The sequence below is a fragment of the Mytilus edulis genome, chromosome 7 (assembly GCF_963676685.1).
Source record: "Mytilus edulis chromosome 7, xbMytEdul2.2, whole genome shotgun sequence".
NCBI classification, from domain to species: domain Eukaryota; kingdom Metazoa; phylum Mollusca; class Bivalvia; order Mytilida; family Mytilidae; genus Mytilus; species Mytilus edulis.
Window position 1 is genome coordinate 92,120,604 of NC_092350.1, and position 20,728 is coordinate 92,141,331.

The 20,728-nt window shown below is 32.7% G+C and overlaps 1 protein-coding gene across 1 annotated transcript; it reads left to right on the top strand.

The window, feature by feature from the left end:
- Positions 1-7,602: 7,602 nt before the first annotated feature.
- LOC139482480 (low-density lipoprotein receptor-related protein 4-like) lies at positions 7,603-19,709 on the top strand. Its single transcript, XM_071266391.1, has 5 exons — positions 7,603-7,842; positions 10,651-10,819; positions 12,191-12,406; positions 13,503-13,612; positions 14,205-19,709. Exons 1-5 carry the CDS (start codon positions 7,782-7,784, stop codon positions 14,630-14,632), a joined length of 984 nt encoding a protein of 327 aa, XP_071122492.1. The 5' UTR covers positions 7,603-7,781; the 3' UTR covers positions 14,633-19,709.
- Positions 19,710-20,728: the final 1,019 nt, after the last annotated feature.

Below are 20,728 nucleotides of genomic sequence, written 5' to 3' on the forward strand. Positions count from 1 at the left end.
TATATGTTGCTTCCCGGAAATATATGACACATCGATTTAAATTATGTACACAATAAATAATTTCTGTGTAGTTTTCCGTGTCTACATTTGATTTACGAGTACAATATAGTAAACAGAAAAAAAGAGAAACGGTAAATATACAGGAATACATAAAGTTTCGTAAATAGTTGCAAAGGACCACACGTTACTTACGATAGATACATCGAGGTCGTTTTGCTTGAGTGATTTACCTGTAAAAAGCCCGGGTCTCATCAATGTTTAAAACGAATTAATGCATGTTTGAAATAGCTTAACAGGGGCGTGGCCTATTAGTTTGACGCAACTAACCACTAACTTGATTTCAATTGATCGACTGCAGAGAAATCTATTTGACTGGCGTTAAAATGAATTGATATGAATTGAAATGAATTAAATATTATTTTTAATTTTTGTCAATCTTTATCAAATAACGATCAATTTCATTTAAATAGCGTTAACACGTTTTTGTCCGATCAAGTTAAATTCGGGTTACTAGTGCATGACAGGTAATAAAACTCCCCGAGACATAGTCATGAAAGGTTATAAAACTCCCCGAGACAAAGTCATGAAAGGTTATAAAACTCCCCGAAACATAGTCATGACAGGTAATAAAACTCCCCGAGACATAGTCATGAAAGGTTATAAAACTCCCCGAGACATAGTCATGACAGGTTATAAAACTCCCCGAGACATAGTCTTGACAGGCTATAAAACTCCCCGAGACATAGTCATGACAGGTTATAAAACTCCCAGAGACATAGCCATGACAGGTTATAAAACTCCCCTAGACAAAGTCATGAAAGGTTATAAAACTCCCCGAGACATAGTCATGACAGGTTATAAAAATCCTCGTTATGAAACTCCCCGAGACATAGTCATGAAAGGTTATAAAACTCCCCGAGACATAGTCATGAAAGGTAATAAAACTCCCCGAGACATAGTCATGAAAGGTAATAAAACTCCCCGAGACATAGTCATGACAGGTTATAAAACTCCCCGAGACATAGTCATGAAAGGTAATTAAACTCCCTGAGACATAGTCATGACAGGTTATAAAACTCCCCGAGACATAGTCATGACAGGCTATAAAACTCCCCGAGACATAGTCATGAACGGAAATAAAACTCCCCGAGACATAGCTATAGTCATGACTGGTTATTAAACTTTAAATCATACACACAATAAGTTGGTTTGTCAGTTATCTATTATATCTATTATCATTGATATGGTAATATTTATAAATTAACTGTTTACAAAATTTTGAATTTTTGAAATACTAACTTAAAGGCTTTTCTACCTCAGGCATAGATTACCTTAGGTGGATTTGGCAAAACTTTTAGGAATTTTGGTTCTCAATGCTCTTCAACTTCGTACTTTATTTGGCCTTTTTAACTTTTTGGATTCGAGCTTCACTAATGAGTCTTTGGTAGACGAAACGCGCGTCTGGCGTATATACAAAATTTAGTCCTGATATCTATGATGAGTTTATTAAACATGATAAAACATTTGTACAGCAATGTGTCATAAAAAGTGTTTCCCTTCATTTATCAAATGTGGACTTGGTTTTAAATAACTGTCGGACATTTCGACCTTTTCCCACCCCTTTTGATTGATTCCGCATGCAATATCATTAAACCTGCTGATAACAAACACAATTCACAGTATCCCTGTGTGATCAAGTAAGAAATAAGCATTAAACATTTTGGTTACTTGTTTTTGAATGTACAGTTCAAGATTTAATTACTTTTAAAACTCCTTATACATATACGAATATGTTCTGTGTATTTTAGTTCTTGTAGACTGTACTGCACTATTGAAGCAGAAACTGATTCACCATCAAGTTGTCACACAACTCGTTTAAGATGAACCTATGTTTTCTGTCAACCTGTTTTTTATATTGTCTCATTGTATTTTTTTTAACTGTATGAACTTATTTTCTCCCAACGTATGGATTTTGGTTCTACATGTTCTATCAGCATTGTTTTCATTTCTTTATTTTTGGGTAAATTTAATCAGTAAATATACGTCATCAAGAACCAAACTTAAAGGGGAAAGCATTCTGTATAACTCTGAAGTCCTGTGCTATTTTTGTTTGTAACTGATGTTTGTAATATATATGTATATGTGAGCCCTCCAACAAGGAACAAACAAAAATTTCATCCCTCACTGCAAGTTTAAGACGGTCTAACTAGGCAACACATTATGATTTTTTTAGCTAATTCGAGCATTAATTTTGGTTTTGTTTGGTTAGATCTGAAAATAAATATTGTGGCATTACAAATACACTGAATATAAATTACCTTGCTCTAAATAGAATGAAAATTAATATGTTACCCAACAGAATGTAGAATAGAATAATTTCATTGTTTATCAGATCAAGAAGGAACTTTGAGTGGGATGTCGGAAATGGAATTTTCTGCATGATTCGGAATTAACACATATCGGGAATTGGTATTCAATATATATAACTGTGTTAAATTCAAAAATCTTGGGATCCCCAGAGCTCATGAGCCGAGATAATTAAGAGTCATCAGCTAATGCTTATCTATACATTAATTTTGCTCCCCGATTTATACAGGACATACAACAAAATTCGTAGTACATATTTATATATGTTTTGTGATTGTACATTCTCTATTGTTAACATCTATTTTATGTTATCTTTCAACTGTTTTTGTCGAAATATTAAATCTATGAATGCATCAACAAGCGAAAATGAATGTAACGCCAGTATCCTGTGGGAACGAATTTGACTGTTTGTGTACTGGGCTTCTAGCTTATCTTCCACTTGATGGGCAGATATTTAATTTCTTCCACGTTTAAAGATATCCTGGCCCAATTGAGCTTCTTTCATCACTACACATCCGTCATCCATCGGCTTCATCGTCATCTGGTAATGTTTATAAAGATATACTTCTCTAAAACTACTGGGCTTAATTAAACCAAACTTGGCCCCAATCAGACTTTAAAAAGGGACTGATGAACCCGTCTGTCAACCATGATGGGCGAAATAGCTACTTAGTATATGAAGAAAAGAACATCAGGGTAAAATGCAAGTTTCATCTATTATTTTTAAAAACCAATATGAATAAACGACTTAAGATAAAATTACCCAGTACACCTACCTGTTTCCGTATAGATTAATCACCCAGTAGTTTATACTAGTCGGGAAACTGTAAAAGAAATCACTGTTGCATATTAATTTGTCTCTGTCTGTGAAAGAGGGGCGAAATATACCATAAAAACAGTCAAACTCTTAGATAGAAAATAAACTGACAACGCTATAGCTAAAAACGAAACAGACAAATAATATTATTCAAGACACAACAGAGAAAACTAAAACCTAAGCAACACGAACCCCATCATCATCTGGGGTAGTTTTCGGGTGTTCCGGAAGGGTATGCAGATCCTTCTCCACATATGACACTCGTCATGTTGCTCATGTTATTACAACCAGGTAAATAGTCGAATTCGGTAAGCCAAATTCGTGATAAGTTAAGGGGATAGTTACGACATCAGGAACATATCTAATACATTGTATCATCTGTGATATTCCATAACGGTCAACACACTCGTGATGGCGTCCATAAAATTTAAGAAATTGATGATGACAACTTCACCATTTGAAACTCAAGGTTTATAGCGTCCATGTGAGCAGCAACCCACTATCAAGATAATCATGAAAGGTAATACAAGCCCGGGAAACTAGTATCAATTAATCGATTAAGAAGAAATATAAAAATAACTAGGGTACATGTAGTACATTAGTTGTGCCCTTTATTAGGGTTATTGGTGACTTAAAATTTAACTCTTCAAGATTACACTTTCAAGCGTGGCTTATTTCATATTATATTCCTAATGCTAGGTACTGTAAAGATTTACTTGAATATGGGATTTGTTTTACATCTGAATTGTGTTGTTGAACGTCAACATTTTTGTGTATGTTATCTAAAGTTCGACCTTTATTTTGGGTTTACGATAGTGTTGTCTGTCATTTCGATGTAAATTCACTTAGGATTTTTTTTAAATGTCATCTGTTTTTTTACGACAAAAGTTACAAGAAAAACATGTTGTTTCTGACAACATTCAAATCAGAGAGAAGTCATCGAGAATAGGCTTAATACTTTGGTCCTGTATCTTGTCGATACTAAATTTTCCAACTGCACACAATCTTGCATGTTTCAGGCTGGTTCTGACGTACTGACACTTACTCTGTTGATTGAACACTTTTTCCTTTGTACTTATTACTAGTCATACAATTTTTTGAGATAGTGTTAAGTAAAGTCGAGTATATTTAGATTGATACTGAATGTGTTCTTTTTATGGCACCCTCAACGGAGTTGGGGTGACGTATTGTTATTCTATGTTTCTTTTTTTTTCTTATTTTTATTATTCTTACACACATTTTGTCCATCGTGTTTCTAAGAATTGAGTGATCCAATAATGTTGAAACTATAACATAATGAGGACCCCCATGTGAAGTTGTGCATCTGACTCTGGAATTTTTTTTAATGGCCGCCGTTTCCATGGAAACTGCAAAAAAGTGAAAAAATTTCAAAATTCTAAATCTTTCATTATAAGACCTAGCTGGATGAAACTTTATGGAAATATTCCTTGGTATGCCTAGATGTCAAGACAATATTTAGAAATTCCAAAATGGCCGCCATTGTCATGGAAACAGGTCAAATGTTTAACATTGAGCCTATAGACAAATACATAAAAGCTGCATTTTCTTTAAGAATATTGCATAGAGATCAATGAACTGTATTGATATACAACATGACATATGGCAACGAGATGCCTGCTTTTAGAATTTTGGAATTATCTACTGTAACCATGGAAACAGTAGAAATATCAAAATTTTCAAAAAATTCAAAATGCTGCAAACTAGATGAAACTTTACAGAAATGATAAATGGCATGGGCAGAATTGTATTTTGGAGTTAGAAGTTTCAAAATGGCCGCCGTAACCATGGAAATGACTAAAATGTCAAAAATTTCAAAATGCTCCAAACTTAATCAAACTTTACAAAAATCATAATTTCCATGTGTAGATACGCTCTTTGACTTTGGAAATTTCAAAATGGCTGCCTTTATCCTGGCAATTGGGGGACGAGGGCGCCATCCGTTATTGCTAGCAATTACAAATCTAATTTTATTTGTTTCCGTATTCAGTTCCGATCAGATGAGTGAAGTATTTTCAAGCTGACATATACACTCTCTACGTTGTGTTGTTACATATGTGTCTCATTTTTAGGAAATTATGATAGCTCCAATATAGAAATAAGAAGGTGTGGTTTTATTCTGTTGGAATTTGACGACTTTTGAAGTAGTATGTTTGTCATAACTATAATAAATAGTGCGAAAGAAAAAAAACTGAAGGATAAATAAACAGATAGTTTTTGGTAGGACAAATGTAACAGAATAAAAGAGAAATAAACTCATCATAGATACCAGGACTAAATTTTGTATACACCCCAGACGCACGTTTCGTCTACAAAAGACTCATCAGTGACGCTCGAATCCAAAAAAGTGTAAAAGGGCTAAATAAAATACTAGAGAAAACACATGTTGGTGATAAGATATTTAAAGCGAACGCAAATGATGATATTATGCATTCATATATTCACATAGAATCATGGACATACGAAACATTATCCCTATAAAACAAACTAATTTGAAAATCAACTCTCATTTAAATGACAAGTTAGTGACAAAGTTAAATGCTCTCTTTCTCTTTTTTACGTCAGAACAACATATCATTTTTTTTTTTTTTAAGAAATTTAAAACTTTTATACCTGAACATTTAGGATAGCAATAAAACCAACAATCTATATATTAGTGTGTGATATTATTCACTTTACAACATGTACAATCAAATTGAATTACAATTTATGAAGTCAATTCGTCGAATCAGTTCGTTTTCTTCTTACAAAAAGCAAAAAAATAATTCAAACTTTATTTGTATCAAATCATCATCACCACCAACAATTTGATATCAAAATATTTTATTTTAGTCGACTCATGTGAAAATTGAAACAACAAAAATTCTGAATTCCGAGGAAAATACAAAACAAAAAGTCCTCAATCTAATGGCAAAATCTAAAGCTGAAATACCCTTTCATACAATTAAGAAGGAAAGTGTTGATGCAACTGTTATCTAACAAAATTCATAAAGGAAATGGAAAATTTGTCAAAGAGACAACAGGCCGACCAAAGAGTTTGAGACCTGTATTAACATTGACTGGAATTGGGTTTTTTTCGGTATTCAATAACTAAACTGATTGATCGTGGTGTTTATTCCTTTTATTAAAATTAACATGTTTTAAAATGCTCCTATATTTCTTGAATTGTCCATCAGATAATGACAGTTTGGACGAAGGGCATGAATGCGTCGACATGAAACGCATTATATATTGATTCATATTTTATAATATTTTCTTGAAAAGGGGGGGGGGAGGGGGTAGGAGTAGTATTTTGTAAGTTGATAAGATCTACTATACTCATATAGTTGATGTCTGCTCTAGTGTTTTTGCTGTTGGGTTGCTGTCATATTATCGTATAAAAACAGATATATTGTTTTTAATTGTGATTTTTTGTTGATCATTGAAAATTGGTGTCTGTTCTGTAAATCAGATTAAAAAGAGAATCTTTCAGTTTTTTGTTCAATTATTTGATAAATATATCATAGATTGAATATATAAATACTGTTTTATGTTTCCATGCAATTCTTATATCGTCCCTTGTCAGTTTTTGTTTTCCATTTATTAGTTTGACTGTTCCTCTGTTCCGCTAGTATCTTTCGCCCTTCTTTTATCAAGGATATACAATTTAAATGTACTTAACAGGTGTAAACTAAAAATAAATCTTTCGTACATTTACTAGGTAACACCAGTTCCAGGAAAACATAATGTTGATAGTTATAGAAAAGTCTGCACTAACAATACCATACATATCATATGACCTTAAACTGTTAAAATATTTTACTTAAAGGAAAGTTTAGTTATGCGTTTATTTGACTGACATTGCTAAATTATTTAAACCAACTTTTTTTAAAGCATCGTCTGTCTTTCTACCAGTTATATTAGTCACGCAATATGATAGTGATCTTATACGATATATAATAGCGCACTGTGTAACGAATAAAACTTATATACGCACAAATGGATAACATTAAAGGTAATCATACCAGATCTTTATTCTATATATTTCCGTTTATGACTATAAAAAAATAGCATGTGACTTTTGAACGAATTTGTAGTTTTCATCAGAAAAAATCTTTGTTGACTTCTATAACAATTTAAAATGTTTACTGCTTTCGTGAAATTCACTATACTCTACTTAAGAAATTAATATTCCAGTTGATTTATATTGTTCCTTCCTGTTAATCAAAACAGAGAAAACAGCAAATAGGAAAGTTACAAAGACTTGTAGAAAGCGTGAGGCAAATCAGGTATCATCGTAAGTTGATACGTACAGTTCATTGACCTGGACGTTCCGGCTCAGTGCGATGTTTCAAACTAGTTTAAATTGGTCATATTTCAATTTTGTATTTGTTCATTTTACTTCGAAAACGAAACTTTAATACCATCTCACCTGTTGCAAAATGTACAATTTATCTAACACGAGACTGAATATAAGACTACAACTTTTTTATATTGTCGTATCTATAATAATTTGATATCAGAAAATGTGAATTTGAAACTATGTTGATGTTACCTGTTAAACGACATTATAGGCATTCGTTTTGTACTTTATACGAGGATGAATGTACAAATTTGGCTTGTCTTATCCTTGGAGTTTTATTTTCTGTGTATGATTCAATGTAAGTATTAAAACATATGCATAGAAACACATGCTTTTTTATCAGTCTAATTATAATTCTAAACATTCTTAATTGATACAAATATACTTTGACTAAGGTAAGATAAAATTATTAAACCCAGTTAAGAATTGATTTATTGTGGGAACCCTACATCAGTTATTTAATGTAATATCAGAGATAGAAATTTAAACAGAAAAAGATTACAAAGAGAGGTAGGTTTCGGAAAAGAGTAATTAGTATTTGAAGAAACATAAATCGGTACTTTTCACCTCTGCTTTCTGAAATATTTGTGTACTCCTCAACATAAAAAGGATAATTCTTCGATCTTCGACATCTCCTTTAGATATATGCAATAACGTGTCAAAACGAAAACAGTTATATTCTATTGTTTAGCAATTTACCAATGATAATATAAACGCTACGTTTTGTAACGTTGATACATGAGTGTGACGCACAGGTCAGATGTATTCCTGACACGTAATGTTGTCATTTTATAGGTATTTTTAACATTGTCATATAAGCAAGAGGTTTGGCTTGCCATGCATTAAGGTTCTACTGACTATATTTTCTCAAATTTCCTGTACCAAGTCAGTTACTAAAGATAGTCCATGTCTATGTATGTTGGTGTTTGTTTTTATTGCAGTTTAGTGTTTCTGTTGTTCAGTTGCTGTCCTTTCATAGTTTATGTGTTTCCCTCGGTTTTTGTTTTTACCCGGAATTTGTTTCTCTTAACATATCTATATCACTGTTGCTGCTTATCGTTTATCTGTCACTATAACAATCATATCAACGGGAAGAAAAATAGAGCAGAGGGACAATTTTTTGACGAGGGAGAATTCTTCATCGAGGAACCACAGAGAATGTTTTACCGGGCTACCGCGAGTCCATTGACGTACGTGTCAGTAAAAGTCTACGGTTTTACGATCTCGACATAACCATAAGTGACTATATTCAAACATAGGCCGAAACCAATCTCGATTTGACAGAAAATACATAACACCAAAATAATTTAAAAAACACACCGCACAAAGTGACACGCTCGTCTAGATAAACCAACAAAACGAATGAAAACAGTCATATTTCTGGCTTGGTACAGATTTTTCCAAAAATTTATTGATGATCGGTAGCTGCTGATCGAAAACACAGTTTCCAATCAATGATCTGTTTCTTCATTTACATTTCTAGACAGGAAAAGATATGTTGTATAAATGAAAAAAAAAAATGTGTTGATAATTGAAATCACTGCATTTTTCACGGATTTTTGTAAGAAGTCACGCATCTGTTCGCATCGCAATTTATCAATCGGATTATTCAATTAGTGTGGTTCTTGATAAAATACATATGTGTGACCTTCTACACGAAATACTTAGATGCTTACTTTACGGGACAAAATGGCCCTGTTTAATTACAATTATGTCATTTGCACAGGCATAATGGCATTTAAGAGTGTAGACCAATAACCCACTCAATGACATGTTTTTTAAATTTGTATCGATTGCGTCTGAATATCATCATGAAATATCTGGATAACTTTGACGTTTGTAGAATTGACAACAATGCATGAAATACGAGTAGTTGAGTATAAACTTTCAAATGCAGATATCCTTTAATGTACAAGTGGTATACAATCAATATTCCTAACTTGGTACCGGCATTTTATTTTAACAGCTAGATATACCTCCTATTGTATTGCAGTTGTTTATTGCTTAGTTATATTGACAAAATTGGATGAGAAACCCAAATGGACATAATAGGTTAACTTAATGTGACAAGATTGGGGTTCAAACAGCTAATAGTTATCAAAGGTACCAGGATTATAATTTAGTACGCCAGACGCGCGTTTCGTCTACATAAGACTCATCAGTGACGCTCATATCAAAATATTTATAAAGCCAAACAAGTACAAAGTTGAAGAGCATAGAGGATCTAAAATTCCAAAAAAGTTGTGCCAAATACGGCTAAGGTAATCTATGCCTGGGATAAGAAAATTCTTAGTTTTTCGAAAAATTCAAAGTTTTGTAAACAGGAAATTTATAAAAATGACCACATTATTGATATTCATGTCAACACCGAAGTGTTGACTACTGGGCTGGTGATACCCTCGGGGACGAAACGTCCACCAGCAGTGGCATCGACCCAGTGGTGTAAATAGTTATCAAAGGTACCAGGATTATAATTTAGTACGCCAGACGCGCGTCTCGTCTTCATAAGACTCATCAGTGACGCTCATATCAAAATATTTATAAAGCCAAACAAGTACAAAGTTGAAGAGCATAGAGGATCCAAAATTCCAAAAAAGTTGTTGACCGAAGTGTTTACTACTGGGCTGGTGATACCCTCGGGGACGAAACGTCCACCAGCAGTGGCATCGACCAAGTGGTGTAAATAGTTACCAAATATATCATACGTACCGTACTTTGGCCTATATAAAACAGGGTAAACATACAGCAAAACAGACTAAAGAATTCCAACAACCATACACATTAACTTCCACCTGCAATCCATGACTCCAGACTATTTTGTATTATGTGTAGAGTAGACACTGAATAACTTATTAGGTATAAACATTTCCCTATGAAATTTTGACAAACAGGACGATCTATAACAAATTCCTGGCTCATTAGCCTTTTGCTCAGACACAAATTACAAATTCTTAGCAGCAGCTACAAGCTCTTGAAAATCGTACTATAAGGTAACAAATGTATAGACCATACGCTATTGAAGTTGGATTATTGCTCCTAAAGTAAGGCAAATAAATTAACATTTGCAAATTATATTTTAATTACAATTAAGCAATATCTTTTCAAGGTACAAAAGTTTTATTTGGAACCAAAGTCCAGATTAAGGAGATTGATACCGATACAGGCAATGTCAAGATACTTGTTGGCGATGCCCGTGGAGAAATGTATGGTATGGACTACGATCCCAAATATAAATACATGTATTTTACAAGATATAATCATCGTACTATAATGAGGTATGTATATTGGTTGATATAGACATAATAGATATAGGAAGATGTGGCATGAGTGCCAACGAGACAACTCTCCATCCAAATAACAATTTATAAAAGTCAACTGTTATATGTCAATATATGGCCTTCAACACGGAGCCTTGGCTCCCATCGAACAACAAGCTATAAAGGGCCCCAAAATTACTAGTGTAAAACATTTCAAACGAGAAAATCAACGGTGTAATCTATATAAAAAAAAACGAAAAACGAGATAGCTTGATAAAAGATAAATGTTGAGACTCCGCTAAAATTGATAAATTTAGTTTTATAATCGATTTTGAGAACTCGTTATAATTTTTTAATTCAGGTTAACTGTTGTTCATATATCTTTAGAAAAAAACATATGCATACAATTTTTCTGTGAGGCAAAGTTAGTAAATGTTTACAGGTTGATGGTGCCATAATGAATTACAAGTGACCGTTCTTTGCTCTTCATTTATTGAGAAAGTAAACATAATTGAATAAATGTACTATATTTGAAATAATAGGAACTCAATCACGTCTCTGATCATACCGTCTCCCTTTTTATTTAAAATATAAAATATTTAAGAAATCTTTTAAATAGGAAATACTAGTCCTTCAAGACTTCAAGGTTGTTAATTGAAACAATGTTAAAATTTATCTGCTATGAACCGACATCAATTTTCCGTTTCAGAATCTAAAAGACCAGGGATAATCTCATTATTTCTATCGAACAATCAGAAACAAACGTCAATTTAACTATTGAATGTATATTGTTAAGAATAATGTTAGCTGCTCAAAACGTTTTGGTGTACGATTTTGAACATACTGCAAAGAATTCATCATATAATAAAGTGTTTAACGCATTAAAAAGCAATATAAGATAAAACAATCTTGAATGACCTATAGTTGTTAACAGTAACCTCCTTTGCGCATGTTTAAATTTCAAGGAGCATGGCATCAATACCAAATATATCAACGTACCGTACTTTGGCCTATAATGGTTTACTCTTACAAAAATTGTGACTTGGATGAAGAGGTGTCTAAATGGCACTCATACCACAATGTCTTTACCTGTAAACCAACTTATTTTCGCGGATACTTTATTTCGCGTGTTTCCCTTTTCTAGTCCAATTCGCGACTTCTTGATTTCGCGATTTCGTATAGTTTGATTTAGAAAGATCAATTTTTTAGACATGCACGACGATTTATAATTCGCGTTATTTTTCTAATCGCGGAAGTCGTAAATATGTTGGGTTACAGTATCGTCATACCTCGTAGGTCTCTGGTAGACAATGGTCTCAATACCTATGATAGCATACCTCCTTATTGTGTACAGAGACTTTAATTCTAATTCAAACTATTGTATATTAGATTTCCTTATCCATCTGACAATCAAGTTTTGGAAAAATTTATCGACACGGGCAAGGGTCCAGCAGGTTTAGCGATCGATTCCGAAAGTGGACATGTTTACTGGACTGAGTATGACTGGCATAGACTGAGACGGTGTGATGTTAACGGAATAAATACAGTTATTATATCGTCCAATCTACAAAACCCATTTTCTATACGACTCAGCTTAGTTAACAGGTACTTTGTTTGTATTTTCAACTTAAAAAATATTTGGACTGGAAGAAAGAAGAAATGTTTTAAAAACTTACGTACCAACTCACTGAGGCCAATCATTTCCTAGAAATAAACAGTCCACAAGTATCTATCTTAGTATCGCAGCTTTTAACCTTGCTACGTATTTTTACATTCCTGACTTTCACATCTCCGTTTGAGAGTCCTGATGGAGGTAGATCTATTAAATGTTCTCCAGACACACGAGGTTATAATTGTTTTAACTTCTTTTCTACTTATCACTGTGGTTTGGACGAAAACCGACAATATTACTACAACACTTCACAAATACACAAATTCGTTTGTAAAGAAAACACACCGTTGATTTATTTATAAAAACACACACATTTTTTCACGTATTTTAAATATTTAAGACCATTTCGACAGTTTTTATGATAGCATATTTCGGTTAAACATTTTTTTTATTTTCATTTTGTTGAAACTGTACGTGTTCTTAATTTACAAGTCTTACTTGTTATTCCTGAAAAAAAAATGAATGAAAGGTTTCACTCACTTGTCTTGCTCATATATCAACATATAAATAAAAAGGTGTATGAACTTGATGGAAAATTTATATATTAGGCAGCTCTATATATAATGTAAAGTTGTGACAAAGTGATGACTGTTGTACCCCTATTTTGACAATTTTATCTATTATGTCTGTTTTGTTCACGCATCGTTGTAAATATATTGGAATTTGATGCGACTGTCATTCAAGTGAGAGATTTAGCGCTATAAAAATAGGTTCAATTTACCGTTTTCTACATTTGAAAATACCTGGACCAAGTCCGGAATATGACAGTTGTTGTTCATTCTTTAAATGTGTTTAATCTTTTGATTTTACCTATTGATTAGGGACTTTCCGTTTTGAATTTTCATTAGATGTATAACACAACGTTTGTTATCGACAAGAATGGGCTTGAATATTTTAAATCTATAAGGATATACATGATATAGTTGTGTGTGTGTTTGTGTGTGTGTTTATGTCTGTGTGACAACTACAAAAGTGCTAACCACTCGATATATCTATTAAGAGACTAATATTTTCACATATATTTTGTAGGTGGATGTATGTTGTTGAACGATTTAAAAGAATTATAAAAGCCAGATTTAATTACAGCGAAGCTCATGGAATTATAGACTTAAACACACAAGTTGACTACATGGATTTAGGTTTGTTATCATTATAATAAAGTATCGATATATTCAAGGAATGACTGTAATATTTTTGTTTCTGTCAATTTCTAAATTTTAAATCGAGATATGAGGCAGACTTAACTATATCTGTTAAATAAATGTGATCAACAGAGTCATCAAAATTTAATCAATATAATTACAGAGAGATCATCGTATATTAGCGGAAGGAGAATTTAAAAATAATGCTAGTTTCTTTTAACATGTTTTATTATTCTGTTTATTCTTTTAATTTATCTCATAGGATTTAAGAAACAATTCATCGAGAAGGAACAGAAATACTACTTTTGTAAGAGTCAAAACCAAAATAATGCAAGATTGTTAGATGATATTATTTATAAAAAAGAAGATGTGGTACAATTGCCAAAGATACAACTCTCCACAAGAGACCAAAATGTCACAGAAATTAACAACTACATGTCACCACACGAACTTCAACAATGAGCAAAGCCCATACCGCATAGTCAGCTATAAAAGCCCCCAAAACGACCCTGTAAAACAATTCAAACGAGAAAACTAACGGCCTTATTTATATAAAGAATGACCGAAAAACAAAATAATGATTTTTTAGATAAAAAAGAAGAAAAGTTATACTGGACAACTTACTACCACGGTGATTTTAAATCAGCAAGTGTTAGAGGTTGTGATGTTAAAACTATTTTTCAAACGGGGATCACAAACTATTACCAGCCTATTGATGTCTATGGTAGTTCCATATTTTTTTCCAATAACAAAAAGCTGTTCCTGATGAATACAACATTAGGAACTACATCTACTGCATTGTATACAGACGCATACAGAATATTTAGTATTTATGTTTATCACCAAGCAGGTAATACACGTGTTTATGTTTTGTACGTTTTGGTTATGTTTATGACCTGTAATTCCGGCGTCACACATTGGCGTATAGACCGGCGTGCAAAAAAAATTGACAAAGTCCGTATACGTAAGTTGCACGCTAGAAGATCGCGAAGCAATCGCAAACCGTGCGTTCCATAAGTTTGAAGCACGTCGAAATTCAAAGGTATACGCTTGGTAAACGCTATAACACCCGGAAATTTTCATGCAGCATAAATTTTCATCTAGCTCAAGCGTTAGTCCACCTTATACCTGTACGCTACACGCACATAATACATACGCTACAAGCGCTTGGAAAACGCTACAAATAAGTGTGAGACACGTTTAGGGCACGTTGTATACATTTCAAGATCGTTCAATTTTTACTAAAACGTATGCGGGTTTGTTTATTACAAACAACCTATAATTAAACGTCCCAGATACGCCAAAAGCACGATTATCGTCCTAGATACGACCAGGACGCGTCTCATATACGTTTAGGGGACTTTTTTTTCTTTCGTAGCGAGCATTCCATCTACGTTAGACAAACGCCATGCATACGCCAACATACGTGACTTGAACACCCAATACGCGCTTATGTACGCTTCTCGTACGCACAATACACGCTTAAAGCTCGTTGTACACACGATACATATATGATTGACAAGTTGAATGCATTCAAATACCCATATATGCAAAGTTTAGTTTTAGAAATGACTGCCAATGACGGCTAAACACTTAATTTGCAAACAGTATTTAGATTTGACATTTCAGTTTTGTGAAGAACATGTTTTGCTCATAATCTAAATATCAGGCTTCGAATGATTTTTTTACAACTTATACATCTAGTACCTTCATTGCTCTACATTGTGACTTATCTTTTTGTCATTTGACATTCTAAACACAGTATTAGATGAATCGAGTCCTGTCGTACCGATTTTTTCTTACGATGTTCGAGGTTGCTTTAACGTTGTAAGGGATCGTTTATCATTTATGACCTGACAACATGCTTTATTTATCGGTCTAAAGTCCTTTAATCTGTTAGGAATCATGTCCTATAATTAACATTTATAGTGTCAGTCGAACTACAGCAACACAGAGACCCCCTGATTCAAAATAGTGTTCCAAACAAATTAAGTGCTCTATGGTTTATTAGCTATTTGGACTTATAATTGGAATTTCACTTTTGTGATTTCATACAACAGATATGAGGCAAACAGATGCTATCACTATTTAAAGGTCAAGATAAGAAATGGAAGTACATTAGGTTATGATATAAGATCAGCGTAAATGATATTTTTATTGTCTGAAAGACCAAAATCAGTATTTTTTTTATTGATTCGTATTTTCATTTATAAATATGTAAAGGCAAATGTCATCATGGAAATTTTCATGTGCGGAATCACTGCGTTGTTCTGTGCAAATTATTTATCACTATTTGAACCATAATCAGTTATTTGGATGAACTATTTTTGTTTCAATTGTGTCAACCATTTGCAAGTATTCATGTTCTATATTTTATTTTACCATTACTTATGCACAGTGTACATCAAATGATTTTCTCGTAACAATTCTTAAATGTAAACATAAACCAATGACTTATGTGCAAAACGTATGTATTGATGGCTTAGAACGATTTGATTGATTACGAAATTGGTATATTGCAGCTTCTAAAAATCTGTGTTATGCAGAAAAAAAAGTCTTAAGGACTTTTAATTTTTAATCAATATCTGTAATATCATTTATTATTTAATCTTCATACTTAAATAGAAGGAATTATTGAAGCAATATGTTTGTCCTATTTTATTAATGCTTATATGAATATTCCAAAAATATATAGCCTAGCTTTTTATTATATATTCTAAATTCATATACATTTACCTTTTTGTTTCTTTAACATCATTTGCTTTGTTTTACATATCAGATATAAAACTAAAATCATACGTGACCATATTTCATGTATATATCATTTTTTTTTAAATTTACAATGAAAACGGATTAAAATAAACAATTGACAGTATGAACCTAGATTAGCATGATTATGGTAAGCTATATTGATTGAAATTTATAAATAATTCGAGTTGTTACAGATATGAATTCATCAATAAGGTTCACGTATAAGGTTGTAACCATGGTTTTATATGTGTAGTGATATGCAAATTAATGTTGATTATAAGTGTTTTTTTTCATATTGACTATAGATGAATTAATGTTAATGTTATGTTAGTTCCTATTGATGATAGAAACATTTATGTTGATTATCAGTAAATTATTTAGTATTATTCTTTTTTTTCCTAGTATAAGAGTTAAGAAGTATCTTATACATTTCATTTCTTATCATATTGAATAACTTTGAATTTAATGTTCCATGATGATCGTAACTTTAAACCTCGGGTGGATCAGAAGTTAAGACACTTTTAATTGGTAGAAATAGTTTTACCGCGGAACGTGTGTCTTCATTCTGTCTGATTGTTATCTTGTTTGAAGTAACCAAAGAAATATTGATTCAACTTTGTGATATAGTCCAAAGCAAGTTGCATTTCCTTAGAATAGTATTATGTTTTCTAGTGGCTATTACTGTTCAAGTTACAATCTATATATATCTATATATGTATGGACTTATTTGTAGTTGAAGCTTTATCCTCGAGATTTTCGTTGGTATTTTAATTAGACTTACAATAGAAACGTCAGATACCTACTGTCGCCTCTTATTTATTTATTTTTTTAGCTTATTCTGAATGAATTCTTGTTCATAAGTTATGTCAATGAAGCAGAACTAACTTTAATAACAAACGTAACTTGAGGGCACTTATGGTACAACTACAACCGGGATCTCGCTCTACGGTAAGGAATCCAGGAAATCGAGACAACCTTCAGAGGTAAAAAGATAAAGTAAATATATACACATGCTATAGGATACTGTAGACAATTGATAATAATTTGATGTTTCCGGAGACCGGTGCGTAATATTCTGGCCTCTTAAAATAAAAATCGAGCGTTTTTGCTATGTTTATTGCAAACGAAACGCTTGTCTAACGTTCATAATGTTAAGCCTGGTATCTAAGAACAGTTTATATTGTACTTGTCTCCTTACATTGATATGATCAATCAACAAGGTGTCCCCGGATTTTTGATACGTAAATTGTAGCGAACATTAAGATGTTTGGATTATTTCCTCTTGCATATGTGGGCATTAACCTTCTACAATTAACCTTTTCTATGTTGTGTCTTCTGTACTATTATGTGTCTGTTTGTCTTATTGTTTTAAGCCATGACGACGTTGTCCGTTTATTTTCAATCTATGAGTTTGACTTTCCCTCTGGTATCCTTCGTCCCTCTTTTAGATCTTATCATAGTATTTAATTTAAAAACCTGTACTGTGGTTTGCAATGCATAGTATATAATATTTCAATGGTAAAATAAAAGAAATAGCTTATCCATTGAATATCCAAGAGGAGGTATTAAGGTAAAGAGCTATATTCAAGTAAGAATCATCACAAACTAATTTGACAGACAAAAATTGAAAATTGGAAATAACAATATAAACAGTGTATTTATTCTGTCAAAAATAAAACAATTCCTGCGATGCAGCACACAAAAGTTCAATGAAGGGTATATAGAGTATAAAATATTAATCATGAAGACACCATGACTGGTATAATCACTTTGTTAGTTCAGTTGTAAAAAGGTGGCTAAAATACCAGTCATTTGTAATAAACTAAATATGTCTTGAATTTGACCGTGAGGAGATTTAACATGTTCTACGAGGCTGTGCACTTTTAAATTTAAAAAGGAATACATGGCAATCGCGATCGTTCAGTTAAAATAATTGTTTGAACATAATTATGTCATTTAAAATAAGGGTAGAGAAATATTGTGTGGGTAGACAATCAGCAGCAGCAAACGGAAAGAATTGTTCAAACATGTCATAGGAATTAATTATATACACATGTCTTTTAATTTTGGATTTAACGCTTCTTCTGATTGGCTGACGTTGTTTTGTTTATCAGCTCATAGACACAATTGTGTCATATGACCGTGACGTCATCAACGTTTTATATAGTTTACTCCGGTTTAAAGTGGAGTTTAGAATTAAATTATAAGTAATATTTTATCTGCCTATTCGAAATAACATAAAAATGTGGTGCACACTTGTAAATAATCTGTTCCGCAGGTTATTCAGTGTGCGTCACATTTGTTTATGTCTATCAGCTGATATATGCTTATTATCATTGAAAAATATCATTATTTTCAGTATTTCTCATTCTATTTTAAAGGGGAATACTTTTTTTTCAATTGTGAAAAAAAAGGAAAGATAATTGTTCCAACAACTGGGTGTGATACAGATATAATAAAACATAAGCAATAAGGAAGTATTTACATTGTGTACCCATTTACTACAAATTGTGCACTGAAAAAGATAGTTTGTTGTGTTAAAAAGAATACCAATGGATAGCAAAGACATTGAGAACATTGAGAGTCGGAAATATACCATGGAACAATTTCAATCATTTTAACTTAATGTAATCTTTCATGGTAGAAAAAGTAACACATAATGTTTGTACACTTTTTATTACTCACGGTTCTTTTGATTTTGATCATTATTAAATCATTCTATTGGTTTTTATTTTTGAATTCAATTTAAAAGGACTATGAATGTAGACGACACAATATTCAAAAAGTAATCTGATGTACAATAGTTGTCGTTTGTTTATGTTGTCTCATTGGCTCTCACACCACATCTTCCTATATTTATTCTATCTTTTGTCTATCAATTTTTCTTAATCTAGAGTCACTAATGAGTTATATGTAGACTAAACGCCCGTCTGGTATACTCAATTATAATGCGCGTATATTTGGTGAGTTTTCTAGATGCAACTGCTGATGGAGTTTTTATTCCCCGAGGGTATCACCAGCCTAGTATTCAGCACTTTAAAAAGGCACATGCAAAGGTATTGATAAAAATTCTGAATCCGCAAAAAATAATAACAGCCAAAATATTTCGTTTACATGTACCTTATTGCGAAATTTTACACCCGCAAAAATAACCCGCTATATGGTATGTCAATGGCATTTGAATAGCGTCGTGCTGCAATCGACCTTATGCAAATACGTGTCAATACAGCTGTTCATCTATTTCGGGGTATACACATGACATATATAACATGTGGTATCATAAAGATTAAGAAAACAGAAGAAATAAATAGTTTCGCGCTATTTTTTTAATTATTTATTTTGATGTTACAGACGAACCCCTTTAAAAAATGCAGTATGTAGCACTTTTGTTATCTTATAATTTGTATTCATATAAAAAAAAGAGTAAAATCACAAAAATACTGAACTTAGAGGAAAATCTAATCGGAAAGTCCATAATCACATGGCAAAATCAAATATAAAAACACATCAAAAACGAATGGACAAGAACTGTTTAAGTATATTTGTCCTAAATCCAAATTGATTCGAATATTCATTGATGGCCATTAATTATCAAATACATTGCACTTGAGATCAGCCCCAGTTTTGGTGGGGTTTGTGTTGTTCAGTCTTATGTTTTCTATGTTGTGTTTTGTGTATTATCGATAGTCTGTTAAGTCTTATATGTTGTAGTCATTGTGTTGTCTTTTGTTACGACATATGGGTTTGAATGTCCGTCTGGTAACTTCGGTCCCTCTTTTGTTACGACATATGGGTTTGAATGTCCTTAGTCCTTCTGGTAACTTTGGCCCCTCTTTTGTTACGACATATGGGTTTGAATGTCCTTCTAGTAACTTTGGTCCCTCTTTTACGACATATGGGTTTGAATGTCCTTCTGGTAACTTTGGTCCCTCTTTTACGACATATGGGTTTGAATGTCCTTCTGGTAACTTTGGTCCCTCTTTTACGACATATGGGTTTGAATGTCCTTCTGGTAACTTTGGTCCCTCTTTTACGACATATGGGTTTGAATGTCCTTCTGGTAACTTTGGTCCCTCTTTTGTTACGACATATGGGTTTGAATGTCCTTCTGGTAACTTTGGTCCCTCTTTTGTTACGACATATGGGTTTGAATGTCCTTCTGGTAACTTTGGACCCTCTTTTACGACATATGGGTTTGAATGTCCTTCTGGTAACTTTGGTCCCTCTTTTGTTACGACATATGGGTTTGAATGTCCTTCTGGTAACTTTGGTCCCTCTTTTGTTACGACATATGGGTTTGAATGTCCTTCTGGTAACTTTGGACCCTCTTTTGTTACGACATATGGGTTTGAATGTCCTTCT

Excerpts from the sequence above, each read along its gene's own strand:
- LOC139482480 (XM_071266391.1), top strand. The coding sequence starts at position 7,782 with ATGAATGTACAAATTTGGCTTGTCTTATCCTTGGAGTTTTATTTTCTG. Across the intron at positions 12,407-13,502 it reads CGACTCAGCTTAGTTAACAG|GTGGATGTATGTTGTTGAAC; the intron begins GTACTTTGTTTG and ends TATATTTTGTAG. Across the intron at positions 13,613-14,204 it reads AGTTGACTACATGGATTTAG|ATAAAAAAGAAGAAAAGTTA; the intron begins GTTTGTTATCAT and ends ATGATTTTTTAG.